Source organism: Lepidochelys kempii, chromosome 3 (assembly GCF_965140265.1).
Source record: "Lepidochelys kempii isolate rLepKem1 chromosome 3, rLepKem1.hap2, whole genome shotgun sequence".
In the NCBI taxonomy this organism is placed as follows: Eukaryota; Metazoa; Chordata; order Testudines; family Cheloniidae; genus Lepidochelys; species Lepidochelys kempii.
In genome coordinates, this window is record NC_133258.1 from 12,631,403 (window position 1) to 12,650,414 (window position 19,012).

The 19,012-nt window shown below is 43.6% G+C and overlaps 1 protein-coding gene across 1 annotated transcript in view; it reads right to left on the minus strand.

Moving 5' to 3' along the window:
• Positions 1–9,241: 9,241 nt before the first annotated feature.
• TFAP2D (transcription factor AP-2 delta) overlaps positions 9,242–19,012 on the minus strand; it is a 54,494-nt gene continuing 44,723 nt past the window's right edge. Inside the window, exon 8 of the mRNA XM_073335084.1 lies at positions 9,242–9,461. Within this exon, the coding sequence (XP_073191185.1) occupies positions 9,242–9,461 (220 nt within the window). The remainder of the gene's footprint in view (positions 9,462–19,012) is intronic.

Genomic DNA, 19,012 nt, shown 5'->3' on the forward strand with positions numbered 1-19,012 from the left:
AATAAGAGTATGTGTGATTTGAGCCATTGAATCCAGTGTTGCTGACATTCATACTCTGGGAGCAGGGCCATCGTTTCAGAAAAATTCTCAGGGAGGTGTGGGAGCTGTCAGCATGGGGGACGTTAAATGTGACTATATTATATCCTGCAACGTTGAGGGAGCTGGGGAAATAGAAGACATAATGGAGCACACAGACCTCTGAAAAGTCGGTGGGGAAGGGGACACAAACTAAGATTGGGAGTGGAAGGGAGGTAACTGCCCCCTTTCTCCATAGCAAATGATGCCCCTGCCTGGGAGTGCTCCATGAAATGGAAAAATAGTCTGCTTTAAAAAGAGGAGGACCCTCCTTTGGAACACACAACACCAGTCATAATTTAGTTTATGCTGAACAGGAAAGCAAAGTTAAGCTCTTTCTTTCATGCAGGGGCCACCATGTAGGCCTGCTGTTGGGCAAGTGGATCATAGAATATCAGGGTTGGAAGGGACTTCAGGAGGTCGTCTGGTCCAGTAGTCTCCAAACTGGGGTGGGGTGCACAAGATGATCCCAGGGGGTGCGCGGCAGCAGGAGCACTGCCAGATGGCACTCCGCCATTTTCTTTTCTTTGGCGGCAGCTCTGCACGTCCACGGCTGGTGTTTCCCTCCAGCAGCGCGCCTTGGCGGGTCTTCTGGTCCTGTTCTGTTGGCAGCACACCTGCGGCAGGTTTTCCGGTCTTTTCCTGTCTGCGGCACGCAGGTCTTCCGGTCTTCACCCTGGGGGTGCGTGAGCCAAAAAGTTTGGAGACCACTGATCTAGTCCAACCCCCTGCTCAAAGCAGGACCAATCCCCAATTTTTGGCCCAGAGTCCTAAACGGCCCCATCAAGGATTGAGCTCACAACCCTGAGTTTAGCAGGCCAATGCTCAAACCACTGAGCTATCCCTCCCCCAATGCTGTCTAGGACATGAAAACTATACATTGAAACATTAAATAGAAAAGAGGAGCTACTTCAGTGATGAGATTGTTATATTCCCAGTTAATGGACGGGCCTTAAATGAAAGCCCTGGGACTCAGTAGTGATAGGCTGTAATGATATTTAATGTTAATGTACTTAGCTAAGAGATTCATTGATCATGTCTGCACAGACTGTGCAGTCACACACAGCTCGCTGAGCTGCCAAAGTATTGTCCCATCACACCCTGGGCAGAGGCTGTAATCTGGGATGGATGATCTTGGGCCAGTCTTTTCTTTGGTTCTTTCAAAGGAGTGTTCAGGAATCTGGAGGGGATGTCTCCACTCGTGGTATATCACCAATTCAAAGATAGGTACATCACAAAACCATAGGCCTCGAGCCTAGCTAGGTTCCCGAACTGTGTTGATATCTCTGTACATTGTGGGTGAAATATTTGCCCCACTGAAGGCAATGGGAGTTTTGCCATTGATTTTCATGGGGGCAGGATTTTACCTTATATCTGCTTGGCTCAATCCTGATAATGTCTGATCATCCTGAATGCCCATTAGATTGGGAGTTGAGGGTGCTTTTCATAGGATCAGGTTCCCTGTTGCGTTTTATTACTTATCTGGTCTAAGGCCTCATATGTGCTCTGCACTTTGATGCTGCTGCTGGTCCATGACAAAACATTTTCATGTGTTATTCTGGTGGCTTCCATCATGTCATATCAAAGACTCCCCTTAGCTTCACTGGGCTTTGGATCAGGCCCCCAGAAACCAGCCGCTAGAATTAGCCGCTAGAAAGCAGAATGCACATATTTGTATGCACCTTGTTTGCTCAGAGGCCAATTATGATGCAGATGGATGACCCCTCCCCTTCTACTTTGCACACGCACAAACAGGCACATGTGTACAAATCAGAGGTTATTTCTGTACATTGGCATTTAATGCATGTAAAAGTGAACATGCGCTTTGCAAATTTGCCTGCAAATCTCTCTTGTTGTTCTTGTTTTCCTGTAGATAGGGAGGATGACTTACACCCCAATGTGAAATTAATGAGCTGAGCTCATCCCTGGTGTAACTGCATTGAACTCACACCAGCAATGAATTTCCCACTGATCTCCCTGAGTCTCTGGTACATACCAAAGGGCAGGGACTCACAGAACTGATCATGGAGAAAAGCAGTTAGACTACAGAAGTGGTATTTCCCAGTGAATCATAATATTCATCATTCATTAGCAAGGCTATGATTTTGGCACAGAAGTCATGGTGTTCATGGTAATTGTGAATTTTAATAAATTGTAAGGAGAGTGATCACTTTAGATAAGCTATTACCAGCAGGAGAGTGGGCTGGGAGGAGGTATTTTTTCATGCTTTGTGTGTATAAAAAGATCTTCTACACTTTCCACAGTATGCATCCGATGAAGTGAGCTGTAGCTCGCAAAAGCTTATGCTCAAATAAATTGGTTAGTCTCTAAGGTGCCACAAGTACTCCTTTTCTTTTTGCGAATACAGACTAACACGGCTGTTCCTCTGAAACCTTAGTAAAGTCTGTGACCTGCACAACAGTGTCTCCTGTGAGCCTGGCTTCCCGCTCCAGTCGTTGCCCACAAGGTCACTGCCCCCCAGGCTTGGCGGGTCTGCCTCTCCACAGAAGGAGATAGAGGGATAGAGGGGCCAAATTTGATTGTCGTTGTGACCTAGTTTCTGGAGTCACACTGTCACTCATGTTTGGTGTGTCCACCCTTCTATAGATGGAGCAAATGCACCAATCCTGAGTGGCGTTGCAACCTAGCGCACAGAATCGCAATGCTTGGAGTGGGGAGCTGGGCCTAACCCCTTGGGACAGAAGCTACAGCTGCTGGGCGAGGACAGGGTGCTCTCCAGCTGCACCACCCCTGGGGCCTCTCCTTCCCTGCTACACAAAAGTGTGGGAACTGAGGAGGCCTGAAAGCCTGCTTCCCTCTCCCTTATGCAAGGAAGGGGGCCCAAACATTTGAGGGCTGCAGAAGTATTTTCTTTTTGTTTGGACTGCTTTATATTCCTGGAGTGAGGTGGACTTGCTAAGAGACACAGCTGGAGAGCTGTACCGCATATCCCAGAATCAGACCACAGGATTGTTGTCACCCAGAGAATAACATATGAGGTAAGTGAGGCACCTGCAAGACATGACCTGAAGACATAACTTTTGACAATTCTGAAACTTGAAATTTCCTTATTGTCTTTCATTTTTATGCACCTCCACATGGCCACTGCTGGAAGTACTGAAACACTGCAGAAAAGATAGTTCATACCATGTTCCCAACCAGGCTAGAAACACTATGTCCAGGCAATGGAAAGCCTTTCCTTGTGAGATATCCAACAAAACTTTGCAGACCCAAGTGCTCTGAATAATTAAGATAAACATCTGAGCTAGAGTTAAGCTTAACTAAAACGTCCAAGAAGTTGGGATTTAAATCTAGAAACAAACTTTTGTGGCTACTCCTTATTTCTATAATGGGAAGAATGCCAATGCTGGATCTGAATGCTTCCCAGAACACTGGACCTGAATCCGAACTGGAGTTTTGCAGTTTGTGCCCATTACTAATCCTTCCTTTTGATTACCACCCAAAACAGAATTTGAATTTCAGACCTTCTGAGATTCTGCCATAGACAAAGGATAGTCATGGCCCTAAGGCACTGGCTTGGGACTCACGAGATCTAAGTTCAGCTCTTGGTATTATCACAGACTTCTTACATAACCATGAGCAAATTGCTTAATCTCTCTGGCCCTCAGTTTTCCATCTGTAAAATGGGCATATGATACTTCCATTCTCTCACCTGCACTTTGTCTGCTTCATCTATCTAGATTGTCAGCTTTTCAAGGCAAGTGTTGTCTTTTACTGCATGTATGTACCATGTCTAGCACAATGGGGTCTCATTATTAGCTGGGGAACCCTCTCGGTACTACTACAATATAAGTGCATAATATAATAATGCTGGTTGCTGTCACATGGTCCTACTGTTAAATCTTTAATCTGTCTTCATAGGCAGAAATTATTTTCCAGCGCCAGACATCAGGTTAAATCAACATAGATTTTATTGCCGTGATATGTTCTGTTGAATGTGGTTGTTATCTAAAGAGACTCATGTAAAACGGATAGGTCATATAGGAAATAGAAATATAAAAGATTATGTTCTTTACCACTGAATTATAAATAAAATAAAATTAAATTGAAGGAGAACACGAAAACCTAATCCCCAAACAATAAATAGGACATTGCTTGTTTGTGACCAAGTGCACAGTCACATTTAATACAATCACAACAGCTGCTGTACAGAATGGAGTTCATCATACAAATTAAATAAAATTTTAAAAAATAACAGCAATAAAAAAGGTCGGTTCTTTCAATGTGACCTTCACGTGGCAAAGAAAACTGAAATAATATTCTTCTCCCTCCCAAACAACTATATTTTGAGTCTTGTAGAATCTGTAATGGGGGCAGAGGAGAGGATATGATTATAATTACAGTCCCGTATAATTATTGTCATTGATTTTCCTTTGTGTTGCAAGGTTGGATCGTCTATTAATACTGTTTTTTTCTCTTCCTTTAAAGTAAATAATTAGAGCAGCCGAATTGCCTCTCTGAAGGATAAAAGAAAGTCAGATTCTCAGGGAATTAATCATCAGCCCTTTTGGATTGATGATTTGTAAGACCAAAAATGTCTAACATGATTAGAAAAAGCGTTCAGAGACAATGAACTATCAGGAAATAAAAATGCCATTTCCTTGGTCAAGTGTCAGCTGTTCCAGTGAGTCAATTTCAAAAGGAAGAGACAAGCAGGGACAATATTTACACAAAAGCCTATGATTTGGGAGGACTATACATTGTCTGGTTGCCATATCTTTTAGCAAAAAATGGACGAGAATCTTCAAAGAACGGATGCCTTGTCGGGTTTGGAGAGCTGACAGTCTTTTCCTAATGGATATTTGGAGTTCACCTATGGGGAGAAGGGGGGAAAGCTAGGGGCCAAATTCATTCTTGGTGTCACTCCATCAAAACAATTGAGTGACACCTGCAAGGAGGTAGGTACTAAAGCTGCAGCAATCTGCTTGCTAGCATTCCAACATCAAGAACAAGTTTCTCTGGATCTTTGAACTTTAACTGGTAGAGTCATGACCATTCATCTGCTGGGCTCACTGCAACAAGTGTGTAGGAATTCCATTAATTCTCTCTCTACCTGCTGTGTAAAGGGAATACGTTACTCTCTCCTTAATGTGCATTTGTATCTCTTAATAACATTATGGGGTGCTACATGAGAACACTCAGGTCTAGTGTTTAGAGCAAGGGCTGAAAGTGTGGACTACAGGGTTTTATTCTCAGTTCTGCCACTGATTTACTGGCTGACCTTGGGCAAGTGATTTAGGGCCAGGTTTGGATCCCCTTGCTCCCAATGAATAATACCCTAATTCCATCAGTAAGGTCATCGCTATTAGTCAACGGGACTACTCATAGAGTAAGCTGCTACTGAACCAAAGTAAGAGTAGTAATATCTGGCCCTTAATCTCTGTGTCAAAAGGAGAATTATACTAATTTACTTACCACTTCTTGGGGTTTCTGAGGCTTACTTAATAAAGCTTTATAGAGCACCTTGGATGGAAGATGCCGTATAAGTGCAAAGCATTCTTAATAGTGTTGTCAGTGAGAGCAGGTGCTAACAGAGCTGCAGAAATGTCAAAGGCTGGGTGGCCTGGTTCAATTAAATAAGACCTGATACAAACATTCACACAAAACTTGAGCTACAAATCTATTCTGGGGGGTTAAAAAAACCCTGTGGTTCATTTTTTTTGCCTTGGATTTCAGCCATGAGAAAGATGTTTCTAACCTGAGTAGAGTGAGGAATTCGTGGATATGTCATCAGAGAGCTTGTTCCAGGCCTAATTTCTAGATCAGAAATGTACACATATATTTGCATATACTTTGGATAAACACCCACCATTCTGGATACTTCTTTGAATCTAACTTCAAGCCATTGCCCATCATTCAAGCTGATCTAATTCATTAATTGGGATTGGCATGCTTTCCATTGGTAGCAAGCTTGAAACCTAAGTGGTAACCCTCAAAAAGCTAAACTGACATAAGCAAGTTTTAAACCCATTTCAGTGCATCTATATTAGGGGTTTGCACTGGTGTAACTAGCCTGATTTTAAATCAGTTCAATTACATTGATGCAACTTTTCTGTATAGATAAGGCCTGAGAAAGGAAAAGGAGGGGACACGTTTGTGTGCATGTGTAGGTAGGGTGGATAAGAATTTAGCCTGGGATTTTCAAGGAACCTAAGGGAGTTAGTTGCTCAAATCCCATTGAATTCCAAAGGTATTTTGGCATCTAATTCTCTCAATGTCTTTGAAAATTCCAGCCATTTAAACAGAACTTACAAATATTTTCCTCTCCAAAGAAAGTAAATAAATCCATTGAAAAGACTGAGAACAAACAAGCAGACACAGAGAGTACATGAGCTTCAATTAGGTTCCCAAACAGCCTTTTGAAGTGTTTTGCATTCAAAGGGTTTCAGGGGAGCAAAGAAGAGAAATAGGAGTATGAGCTGAGCTATAAGAAAGACCACAAATGAAAAGAATCTCATTGACTTGAAACCATTTTGGATCAGCCTTAAGTGATTCCTTTCTAAGAACTTCTAGTGGACAATAGGGCATAAGTGTGGGATGCCGGGGTTTAAACAGCACACAATTTCTATTAATGTTAAGTGGGTAGAACAGTAACCCAAGATACAGACAATGTCCTCCATAGCTCCAACAGAAAATGTAAGTATTTTAAGAGTAAAGATTGTAGAGACATTAGAATGTATATTGAACACCATGTTACTTGAAATAGGGTCATGTAAGCATTATTTCTTGGCTCAGATATTTGATCAATATTATAATTGAGTGCAATGTCTGGGCAGAATTCATGACCACAGATACTTTGGTGCCTTTGTAGAAAGTATTTCAAAATTTGTAATGTCATTTGAAAATAATGGGGAAAAAATTGAGAATGTATTTGTAGTCTCCCTCCCCCACACACACCATTTTATAGAACAAGCTGTACAGCTTGTCAAAAATGGTCATAATTCAAAACTTTGATGAAAAAAATTGCAAAAATGTTATTTTTCCCCCTTGTTTCCCACCCGTACCCCCAGGAGTTCTAATATGAATTTATTCAAGTTTTTTGGAGCTAGGGAATGTGCCTCTTTTTATCTGTCAGCTGAATTTCATTACACTTTCATAATGTGGTAAATCTGAAGATATTTTAAAAAAGGAAATTGACATTAGGGGGATACTGTTATCTTAAAAAAAATCTGGGGCCAAATCCTGAGAAATACTGAGCACCTCTAACTCCCAATAGTTTGGGGGAGTTGGGTTGGGCACAAGTCACTTAACACCTCTTAAGGTTTTGCTTTTTGTTTATTTTTGCTTATTTATTTCATTATTTTTTGTATTTCTCTCAGCTTAGGAATGAAAATCAATGAATGAGTTTCTGTTTTGCTTATAGTCAGTGGCTAGTGAATTTCATTTTCAAGTTTCTCATGTTCTAACATAATCCTGCCTTGTCTGAGCTGCAAACATTGCATGAAAATGTTTTTCTTTCACAACTGTTTCCACAGGAATTTTAAAAAAAATATCTCAGGGAAACTTTTGCACAGGTCTTAGATTTTATATAAAAAATCTTTGTTTCTGCAAAGGGCTAAATTTGACTCAGTAGTTACTCTTTAACAGCTGGTAGGTTTCCTGAAACTCAATCAGCTCTCAATACATTTATGAATCCTGCTCCCAATGAAATTAATGGCATAACTCCCACTGGCTTTGGTGGGAATAGGACTGGGCCACAATTGACTCACTTCCTTCAACACTTCAACTCTTCCTGAAGGCCAATTTTTGCAATCCCAGTTTGGTTGTCCTATCTACTTACAGCCAAGGCACTCTTGCAAGTGCAACAGTATTTTTCCTTCCCCAATAAAGAGATATGATGGAAACCAAAAAGAAGTGATAAGCTAATGAAATAAAACTCCTCTGGCATGAATTGGCTGGATGGAACTAACCCAAGACAAGACAAAGTAGAATCAGACCGGAGACACTTTTGGCTTGAAGTGAGTTGAGCCTGGAGGATGCTATGGCTGGCTCCATTTTAGATGATGAGTGTGGCAGGTGGTAAAGTAAGGCTTTAGAAATACGTAAGCAAGGCCTTTAAATCTCTGGCTGCCGTGGACAAGACCAATCTATCCCTAGACATCATTTATTTGAAATGGGATTTAAAAGAACAAAACAACTCCCCTCCACCCCCCCAATCTGTGAGTGGGTGTTTTTGGAACCTCCTGAGTCCCAGATGTATTGCTAAAGACAATCAAGCTGCAGAAACAAGCCACTGAAGAAAAGAAAATCATCGTAAAATCAAAGCACAACAAAAGACCTCTCCAACCACCTGCATCAATCTATTTGAATACAGACCCAGATATGGTTGACTGCAGTTTTGGAATTCAACTGCCAATACTAGGGGCCGATAAGGAATAAGGGACAGAAGCCTATCATTTAATCTGACCTCCAATGATTACAGTTACTAGGGCTTTTGCTGAAATTATCAAGGCTCTTTCATTTTAAACTGTGATGTCCTTCACATGAGAGGCATCAGGGCTGCTTCTTGAACAATCACATGCTTTGGCATAATTCCAATGCAGATTTACCATAAATTCCCACACTGGGCTGTGGACCCCAACTATTGAGTGGTCCACTCTTCCCAGGACATAAAGGTTCTTCTCTTTCCCCTTTCCAAGTTTCCATACTGTCTTCTGATGGTCAGCTGATTGGGCCAGCTTGGTGGGGCAAAGAAGGCACTCTTTCCATTTTATCCGTCACATGGGCGAAGTTATAATGCCAGCTCTGTGTTATCCCACGACTCTGGTGCTTGCCCCATCCCTAACTCTGCTGCCGGACAAGGAAGTGCTTCAAGTTAGCCCCAGACAAATCACGTGTGCCACCTCATCTGAGTCCGGAAGTGCTTATAAAACCAGTGTTCGTGTATCACTGGGAATGATCAAACACTACGTGCACAAAATAATAATTTAGAGCAACATAAATAAAAAGATGACAATTTCATCACACAATTTACTGTACACTGCTTTTCTCCGAGGTTTTTTTTATCTTTTTCATTTTTCCCCTCCCTTTTTTTTTGTTTTGTTTTTTGGTCCACTGGAGATAAATCACCCGCAAGGATATATATATTTAAAAAAGAAAAATATCAGCAGCAAGACTCTCTGGAAATAGATTCTGTTTGATGTAGCTAGTCTGTCTTTTCTGTTTTGCCCTCTTTCACAGCAGCCTCTGAAGTTTTCCTCAGGGGGGTTTTCTCCAAGGTGGCGTGTCCTTGGCCAGATTCTGCTGCTCCTCCGCTTTTGTGCGATGTGTGTTTTTCCAAGTAGTTCAGCATTTCACTGAGAACAGTTTGGAAAGTGCTTAGGGCAGCACATATTGCAGGAGTTCCAAAGCCGTGAGTGATCAAACTATACATGGGAGAGAGACAGGGAGACAGAAAGAAAAGAAATATTGAAGAGTTTACTGGGCACTGATTGTCTTGTAATGAAATTCAAGACTTTTCCCCTCAAATATTTATTGCCTTTGGAGGAAAGAAATAAAAGAAAACCAGACTTGATGCAACTTCAAAGGGGGTGTTTTTGCAGTAGGAGAATCAGGTCTGAACCACCTAGAGCCAGCTTCTCAGAGGATGTACCACCATTGACTTCAATGGGGCTATGCCAATTCACGCTAGCTGAGAATCTGTCCCCTACGCTCACTGGAATTGCTGCGTTTTAATCATAGTAGGGTTAACAACATCTTTCTGTGGTAGATTAAATAAATTCTGTATAGTTTGCTAAGTGTTCCATTAAAAGAGACCATTAAAACCCAAGGGCCTGATTGCTATGCACAGGCATTACAGATCCTAAGGTAGTTTTAGTTAAGATAAAGGTTTGTCCTAGTGTTATTGTAACGCTGACAGACCCCGGTAATTGGGATCAAAACTGGGACATCTGAAGCTTATTGTATGAGTCTCTACTGCAGGGATCAGCAACTTTTGTCACGCAGCCTGTCAGGGAAACCTGCTGGCAGGCCAGGACGGTTTGTTTACCTGCAGCGTCCGCAGGTTTGGCTGATGGCAGCTCCCACTGGCCGCCGTTTGCCATTCCAGGCCAATGGGAGCTGCAGGAAGTGGCAGCCAGCACGTCCCTTGGCCCATGCTGCTTCCCGCAGCCCCCATTGGCCTGGAATGGCAAACCGCGGCCAGTGGGAGCTGCCATCAGCCAAACCTGCAGACGCTGCAGGTAAACAAACCATCCTGGCCCGCCAGCGGATTTCCCTGACAGGCTACCTGCCAAAAGTTGCCGATCCCTGCTCTACTGCATGAGCTAAAAGCCACATGCCTCTTAGCTAAGGCTGTAGCAGACACATTCATCTCTAGATAGTCTATGTGCTACTAGAGGGGGACGGTGCACCCCACCAAGCCTGGGTTACATCAGAACACAGTCTTTTTTCTGCTGCTCCTCCTGCTTTGCACCCCAAAAGTGGCTACATTTTAGAGGTGCTGCACAGATATAGTTGATAAAGTGCTTTGAGATTAACGGTGCAGCACTCTTCTATGGTTTATTTTATATCTTTAGTTATATAACAATAGGCAAAATCCTGCTGCCAGGGAAATACTGAAGAGGCAGTGTATGGGATAGCTGCTGTTTTGGCCAATAAAGAGGATTGAACCAGTGACCTCACAAGCAAAAGGCGTAAGTGCTTATAGCTTGAGCTAAAGACCCACAGTTGGTAAGCATGGCTGTAACAGACTCAGATCCTCTGTGGATCAGGCCTAGGGGTGGACACACACGCACACTGAATCAGTGAATTTCACTTGCAGGAAGTGAATGCTCCCTGCTGCTCGATGGTGACTCCTCTGGCTGGCTAAGGAACGGCACTGACAAGCACCAGGGAGCCATTAACCCCTTCAGCTAAAAAACAATGGGCTATCATGGGGGATTCCCTCTGTGGTGGAGATTAGAGAGAGTGGTTTAATGCACTAAAACACCTGCAGTTCTGTCAGGAAGCACCTCCTGTATTCTGCAGAGGAAGGACAAGTCTCAGCATTTTGGCTCCCCAGCCTGACCACACATTTTAGAAATAAGTGAGAGCTTGTTGCCAAGAAGCTGGAGGAAGCTGAGTGGGGATTAGGGTTGCCGGGTGTTCAGTTTTGGACTGGAAAGCCCAGTCTAAAAGGGATCCTCACAGCTCCGGTCAGCAGTGCTGACCGGGCTGTTAAAAGTGCGGTCGGCGGTGCAGGCAGGCTCCCTACACAGCTCCTGGGAAGCTGCTGGCATCTACCTCTGGCTCCTAGGCGGCGGGATGGTCCCCAGCACCAACTCAGTGGCTCCTTTTGGCTGGGAACCATGGCCAGTGGGACCTGAGGGGGTGGTGCCTGAAGGCACAGGCAGCATGCAGAGTCACTTGGTCGTGCCTCTGCTTAGGAGCCAGAGAGATGCTGGCAGCTTCCTGGGAGCCATATGAGGTAAACGCCAGCTGAAGCCCGCATCCTGCACCCCCCCTTGCACCTGAACCCCCTGCCCCAGCCCAGATCCCCCTCCTGCACCCTGAACCCCTCATTTCTGGCCCCACCCCAGAGCCCACACACCCTAGCCCAGAGACCATACCCCATTCTGCATCCCAAACCCCTGCCCCAGCCCGTACCCCCTCCAGCATCCCAAACCCCTCATCTCTGGCCCCATCCCAGAGCCTGCACCCCCAGCCGGAGCCCTCACCCGCTCCTGTACCCCAACCCCATGCCCCAGGTTGGAGCTCTCTCCTGCACCCCAAACCCCTCATCTCTGACCACACCCTAGAGCCCACACCCCAGAGCCCATACCCCCTCTGATACCCTAACTCCCTGCCTCAGCCCAGAGCCCCCCCTCCCCCACATTCCAATCCTCTGCCCTAGCCCAGTGCGAGTGAACAAGGGTGGGGGAGAGTGAGCAACAGAGGGAGGGGGATGGAGTGAGTGGGGGCGTGGCCTTGGGAAAGGGGCGGGGCAAGGATGTTCGGTTTTCTGCAAACAGAAAGTTGGCAACCCTTGTGGGGATCAGCGGAAAAGTTCCAAACACAGGGCACTTGCGCTTCAGACAGGCTTGACTTTCTGCCTCTCCTAGAAGCAGGAAGTACCACAAATCTTAGGGAGAGTCATGGTCTTTTGAGATATCTGACTGAAGTGTGGAGAGTTCAGTAAGTCAGACACCTTGGAGAAGTCCCTAGACATTTGAATCTGAATCTCCCAGTCTTCCGAGGGTTCCCATCAATACTAGAGTAATAACTAGTGCCTATGTAGCATTTTTCAACCATACGTCTCAAAGCACTTTTCAAAGGTAGTAAGCATCATTACCCCCATTTTACAGATGGGAAAAACATTAACAATGACTACTTAACAATTACTGAATAATAATATCTGGAGGCCCCATTGGGCCTTCATTTTTGTTATAATAAATGAGGCAAATCTAATTATTTTCATACTGTAGAGTCTTTTCCTCTCAGGACAGGGACAGTGCCTTTTTTATGTTTTGAAAGTGCCTGGCACACTGGACAAAAGATTAATATTTACACCAATATTGCCATCTTATGCGATATTTGCTATTTTCCTTAAAGTCCAAACTTCTGGAGTCATGTGATTACAGAGGATCTCAATTTACATTCTGATAGTGTAAGTTTCAAGCCCTCATGACTGCGAAGAAAAGCTCCAAAATACAAACCCTAAAGGCTGCGATACCAGCAGGCAAATAAAAGGAACCCCAAATGTCAGGAATGGGGGGTTAAGCTCATTATTTTTAAGCCACTTTCTTGATCTTTCAGGGCCTGGTTTATGATTTTGGAATGGCCAGGGTTGTGTACACTGGAATACACAAGAAATATTTGTTAGCTTATATTCAAGCGAAAGACGTGAAGTTCCTCTGAGAGTTGCCAGTATGCACTGTCATATTGTTTGTTTTCCACATGATTATAGGAAAGCCAAAGGCCCATGAATATGTAAGAATATGCGTTTGTGCAAAGGATTGTGTGAAAGTGATTTATTAAAGCCCAGCCCCCCCCGCTCTGTTTTTAAACATTCCGGTCATCCAGTCAGAGAATAGAAACAATACCATGTGACTAAGATGGCCTGTCACATCATGAAGAGCAAAGAGGGAATACTATATTGAACGCGCCCAGGGCACAGCTCACCAGCAGCCCATCAGTGTATACAAGTGGGCAGATCTCAAATAATGAACAGAACTGTAAAACACAACACCTGTCTGCAAACCATGGGACAGGCTGGAAAAAGAGCTGTATACCTGGCGTCAAAACAAGCCAGCATCATAACTAGAGCTGACTGGAAAAAGGTTTCTTTTTCTGTGGAAAAAATCATGTTCTGAGTGAAAAACAAAAACCGAAATATTTTGATTCTGAAATGCCACCTCAGGAGTTGTAGATCAAGCGTCTCATGCTCCCATTCTTCTCTATCGGTTGGGCTCCCTCACAGGATCACATCTCCCATCATGCACCCCGGTCACACGACCGCCCTAATACCCAGCCTCCCTTCCTCCAAAAGAAACAGATTTGAAGACAATTTTTTGACCAGCCCCACTGTGTATAATTTACTGTCCCCGTTCTACTGATGAGGTACAGCAAGGCTGAGTGAAGACGTCCTTTACTCTTTATCACAGTAATTCACCTGGCCACACCATTTTTTTTTAACCCTTTGAAAATGCTGGGAAGCTTGGATAATTTCCCTTTACCAGCAGCAGTAAGTTGATTCCAGTCAGAAGAGAAAGGATGGACCTATGTTGAAAGCACAGGGCTGGGAGACAGAAGACTCAGGGCAAAGTATTTAACTGCAGGTCCATAGCATCCACATTTAGGTACCGAAATAAAAGTTCTCAGAGGTGCTGGGCATCAAAACAATCTGGCGGGGGGGCTCAACATCTCTGAATCAAGTCACTTTTATTAAGGTACCGAAATATGGATTGAGGAGCCTAAAATCAAGCAGTTGAGTTTGGAAATCTTGGTCTGAGGTATTCACAAGTCTGCTGCCCTTCTCCTTGTGTGACCTCTAAGTAAGTCACTTCACCTTTCCAAAATAGGGGTAATAATATATCACAGGAATATTGCAAGGCTAAATTAACTGGGTCTTGTACCATGCATTGAGATCTTCACATGGAAGAAATTATTTAGGGTCAACGTGTTATAACCATTATGCTTTAGTACACCCAGCATATATTCCTGCCTACAGGCATGCCTAGTGTTATGATGCAATTATGGCAGCTCATGTTTTAACAATGTCCTTACTCAAAATTAAAACATCACAGTGTGCCTGAAGGCTTGGACTCTAGTTTGGCAGCTACCTCGAGCACTCCTGCTCACCCCAGGCGGGTGGCGTCCATTGCATCACAAAAGAAACATGCTCACTCTTCATGAGTAGTGCCATCTGCACCAATTTTTAATACCCTAATTAAAAAAGCAAAAACAGAAACAGGCACCCACTTCCCAAGCTTCTGGGAACATGAACATCCCCAAAAAACAGAAGTGACTATCCAAATTTCACAACACGCTGCATCTGACTGGCAGCAACCACACACAGCTCCCAGAGGAGATCCCAGCAACTGAAGAGAGAACTAAAACAGAGCCTGATTTCCTGACTCATGCCTAGTGGCACCTTACTCCACAAGTGCTCCCATTGACCTCAAGAGTCCTTTTGTATTTCATTTGCAGGTTGCCTGTAGGATCTAAGGGCTTGATTCGGATACTTTCCCTCAGGTTAAGTGGCATAGGGAAGCCCCCTGGAACATGTGTGGAGTCTGAGTAAAGGTGTCAGATACTACAGGGATAGAGAACTCTATAAAACTATACAGCTAGCCTCCAGGCTCAAAGACACTACTCCAGTCAGCTCCCTTCATAGCCAAACACGTGATAGGAAAATGCCATCATAAAGGGATGGGCTTTTCCATACCATGGAGAGCAAAGATGGGTTCTGATGGGACAGAAAAAAGGGTTCTAGAATCTAGGGACCTCCCCCAAAAACATCCTGCTCCACAGAGCTCAAATCTTGTGGCTGATTTCACCTATCAGGAGAGTCCATATGGAAAGAGACAGTCTCCAAGGCAGCCAAGCCCCAGACCATAAAATGTTTTGTCACAAGACTGACAACACTCAGAATTTCACTAGAGAGCAAATATAAAGCTAGTGCCCTCTATACACCACAGTACAGCATGCACGGCTTGGCACATGAGCTGTTATGTTCTGCACTAGCTGAAGTTCCTGGGTGTTCGTCAAGGATAGTCTCAAGAAGCGCACATGATATGGTAGCAGGTCAGGCTAGAGAGTGTAAGAGTCTGGATATCCAGGTGGCGGTCTGGATCTGAAAAAAAAAAAAGTCACAACCTTCTGGCTGTGGGTGAAAAGCATTGTCCTTGACACCTGTTGCTGCTAGAGAATCCAGGTGCAAATAGAGGCCCCAAAGAACTCGTAGGTTGAAGACCGCTTTGAAAGAGGTAGGGCTCAAACAAACCAAATGCCTTCCCAGTTCTCTTTCCACCTATGCATCAACATCACCTCCGGCTTGTGTGGCAGACAAAACAGAGGTGATAAACTGAATGAGCTTTAGGTAATTCACAACCATCCGCACCTCTCTCTTGGGCAGAGGAACTGTGCTGTCGGGGTCTGATGGAAAAGAGAGTTCAAACTGAGTGCCATCAGCATATTGATGGCAGTGCAGTCTTGCCAGCCCCAAGCGTTCAGAAGTCACGAGTCAGGCCCCCAGAATCACAAGATTTAATTTAAAATAGTCAGCTTTTAAAAAATAATCATTTTTAGGTTCTTTTGATTTGCCTTCTGGGTTTTGAACCTTACGGGTCACATTGCTCAGCTTTTCTCCACAAACACAAGGGCTAGAAGCTTACTCTCTTAAATCAATGAGAGAATCACCTGACTCCTGGAATTAGGGCTTTAAGGAAAGCATCAAATATCACAAGACTCACAGTAAAACCATGAGAGCTGGCAACACCGGCAATACAGCCCCCGCAAAACCTTTGACAAAATGATAGCTGCACAAAACTACATAAACGAGACTTTGGGCAAGCCGATGAGAAAAAACCCGAGCCAAAGGAACTCTATTGTTCATTGCTGCCTAGGCCAGCAGTACAGTCTACGCTTTGTGACCTATGGTGTCAGACAGTTAATAAGAAAAAAAGAAAGGATCGGTATGGACAGTGTCACCAGATCACTCACCAAGGAAAGCAATGTAATTTCAGGCCTAAAAACCAGGCCTAAAGCCAGACTGAAAGAGGTCAAGGAAGGTGGAAAGCTCTAGATGGCGCCAGAGCTATGTGACCACAGACTTCTTAATGCACCTGGCTTCTTCCAGTTCATGCATCTACACTGAAGGCAGCTTTCAATAAGCAAGAGGAATGGAATCAAGACATCAGCTGCTGCACATTCCGGTGGTGACGTAACAAAGGGAGAGTGGTATAAATGCAGTATAAATGGGTGTGTAATGATAACATCGGTAAGGCTCTGGAGTTTGGGTGTAATACTGGAGTTTTAAAAAAAAAGTGTTGAATTTCAAAACCTATTTGCACTGATTTTTTTTTTTAACTTTGAAAAAGAAGGAAGTTACAGCAGTCTTGCTCCTGATTTCTGTGCCTCTGGTTTCTAGGGTGACCAGATGTCCTGATTTTATAGGGACTGTCCCAATTTTTGGGTCTTTTTCTTATATAGGCTCCTATCACCCCCCACCCCCTGTCCCAATTTTTCACATTTGCTGTCTGGTCACCCTGCTGGTTTCTAGCAATCCACTTTCCTTGTCATCATGTCAATATCATGCCAAACAGCCACCGGAAACTGACAGCCTCAATCACAGCGATTATCAAGCCATAAAAACGCCTGCTGAAAAAATGTCTGTTGAAAGTTGCTTTGTGTCATCCAGAGTGTTAGGGAGAAAACAATTTCATTCACAATTATGCTGATTATTTTTACTGCATGTTTTCAAGCTGTTATTTTATTTCTCCGTTGACTTAAGATTTCCAAAGGTTTTCTTCTTGCTTCTTTTGCCAGTTCCCCCCACTGGCACAAGTGTCAGTTGCACGAAAATAATATTTCTAATGCCACCATGCCAATTTTCACATCACCTGGCTCCAGAAGCTGGAACTTTAAGTAAAATGCCAAAACTGTGAGGGTTGGCAACACTGAGATGTCATTTTTACGGTACCATTTTTCAGAGTAATAATACAAGGTAAGAGTGGGATTTTAAAAGTACCTAAATAATTTAGGAGCACAGGTCGCACTAATGGGATCTCTGCTTAGGCCTTGTCTACAAACAAAAGTTGTCCCTCTTTAACAATATCAGTTTAATTAAAGTGGTACAATACTCATAGTGTGGATTCAGTTGTACCGGTTTAAACACAATGTAACTATGAGCATGTCTTCACTGGCAACGTTAAAGTGCTTTAAATTGGCTTGTGTGGTCATGGCACAGCTCCCAGTGCTCTAAAAAACCCACCTCCAGGAGGGGCATCGCTCCCAGCGCTGGTGCATTGTCTATACTGGCATGTTACAGCGGTGAAACTAAACCAAGATTTGCAAAAGTGACTAGTGATTTGGGAGACCTCAGGGTTCAGGTGCTTCACTTGGGACACCTTGAAAGGGCTTAATATTAAAGAAATATTGAGCACACACCCTCTGAATATCAGGCCTCTCTAAAGTATCTCAAACTGGGCACCCAAAACCTGAGGTACCCTAAGTCATTAGTCACTTTGAAAATCTTGGCCTAAATTGTTATTAGTAAAAGCCATTTAAAAAATGTATTGTACAATACTTTTCCTGGCAATTTCTTTCTTTCTTTCTTTCTTTCTTTCTTTCTTTCTTTCTTTCTTTCTTTCTTTCTTTTTCACATGCCAACATTATTTTGAAAGCAGCTACCATTATGATATCTAGGGCCTAAATATAAAATCTGAAGCATGTAAAGTTTGTAATGCTGATGTTAGCCTGGAGTTTCCTTAAATCCCCTAATAAAACATTTCATTTTACTTTGCTTCCATGACTTATTAGTGCTTTGGGAATAGCCAGAATGTGAAAGGCAGTGTGGGATGATGGACACTGCCCTTTCAGGCTATAGAAGCCCTTTGGGTACTTTCTTTGCAAATATAATTTTGTGCTTGGAGAGATTTTTCTTTTCTATTTAAAATTCATAGAGTCGTGTTTGACCACTAGAGAGCACCTATGGCAGGTTTGATGACAAAACCCTGTGCAAGGGTAATTAGGACCTCATAACTGTGTTTTCACTACTGCAGGTCTTGAACTTGGGCCCTCTGGATCATGATGCATGAGCCCCCACTACTTGAACTAAAAAACAAAGGTAGTAGCAGACTCATACACTTCTGTATGTAGGGTGACCAGACGGCCCGATAAAATCGGGACTGTCAGGATTTTTAGTTCTTTGTCCCGCGTTCTGACTGATGCATAGTCGGGACACCATTTGTCCCAATATTGCGGCTTTGGCCGTTCCGGCTGCATTTTTTTTTTTTTTTTTTTTGCTTCAGCAACTCCACTCCAGCTGCCGTTTTTTTTGCCTCCCCCATGTGTCCCGATATTTTGTCAGTTTCATCTGGTCACCCTATCTGTATGTGGGCTGGTCACTAGAAGCAAACAAAAAGCCACTGAGAGGCAGGCATCAATATGGTTTCACAAATGCTCCCAGCCTTTGGGTGGCATTGAGTTTTCCCAGGATTCGCATGCTCGCTTCCTGAAATAAGTGATGCATTTTGCCTCGAGCTGTGCAAAAGCTCTCCCATAAGTCCTGTCTGTACTAAAGTCTTTCATCATGTTTGTAGCCAGGTTATGGAATGATTAACTCCAAACCTAATTCATATCCATACACGACACGGAAACACATTTCCTAGCCCATGGCTCTGCAACATGTACCAGCGTTTGCTGCCTGTTAGGTAACTCATGTTATTGGCATCCTTTAACTCAGATCTAGCATGATCCGTTTGTAGTATAGATC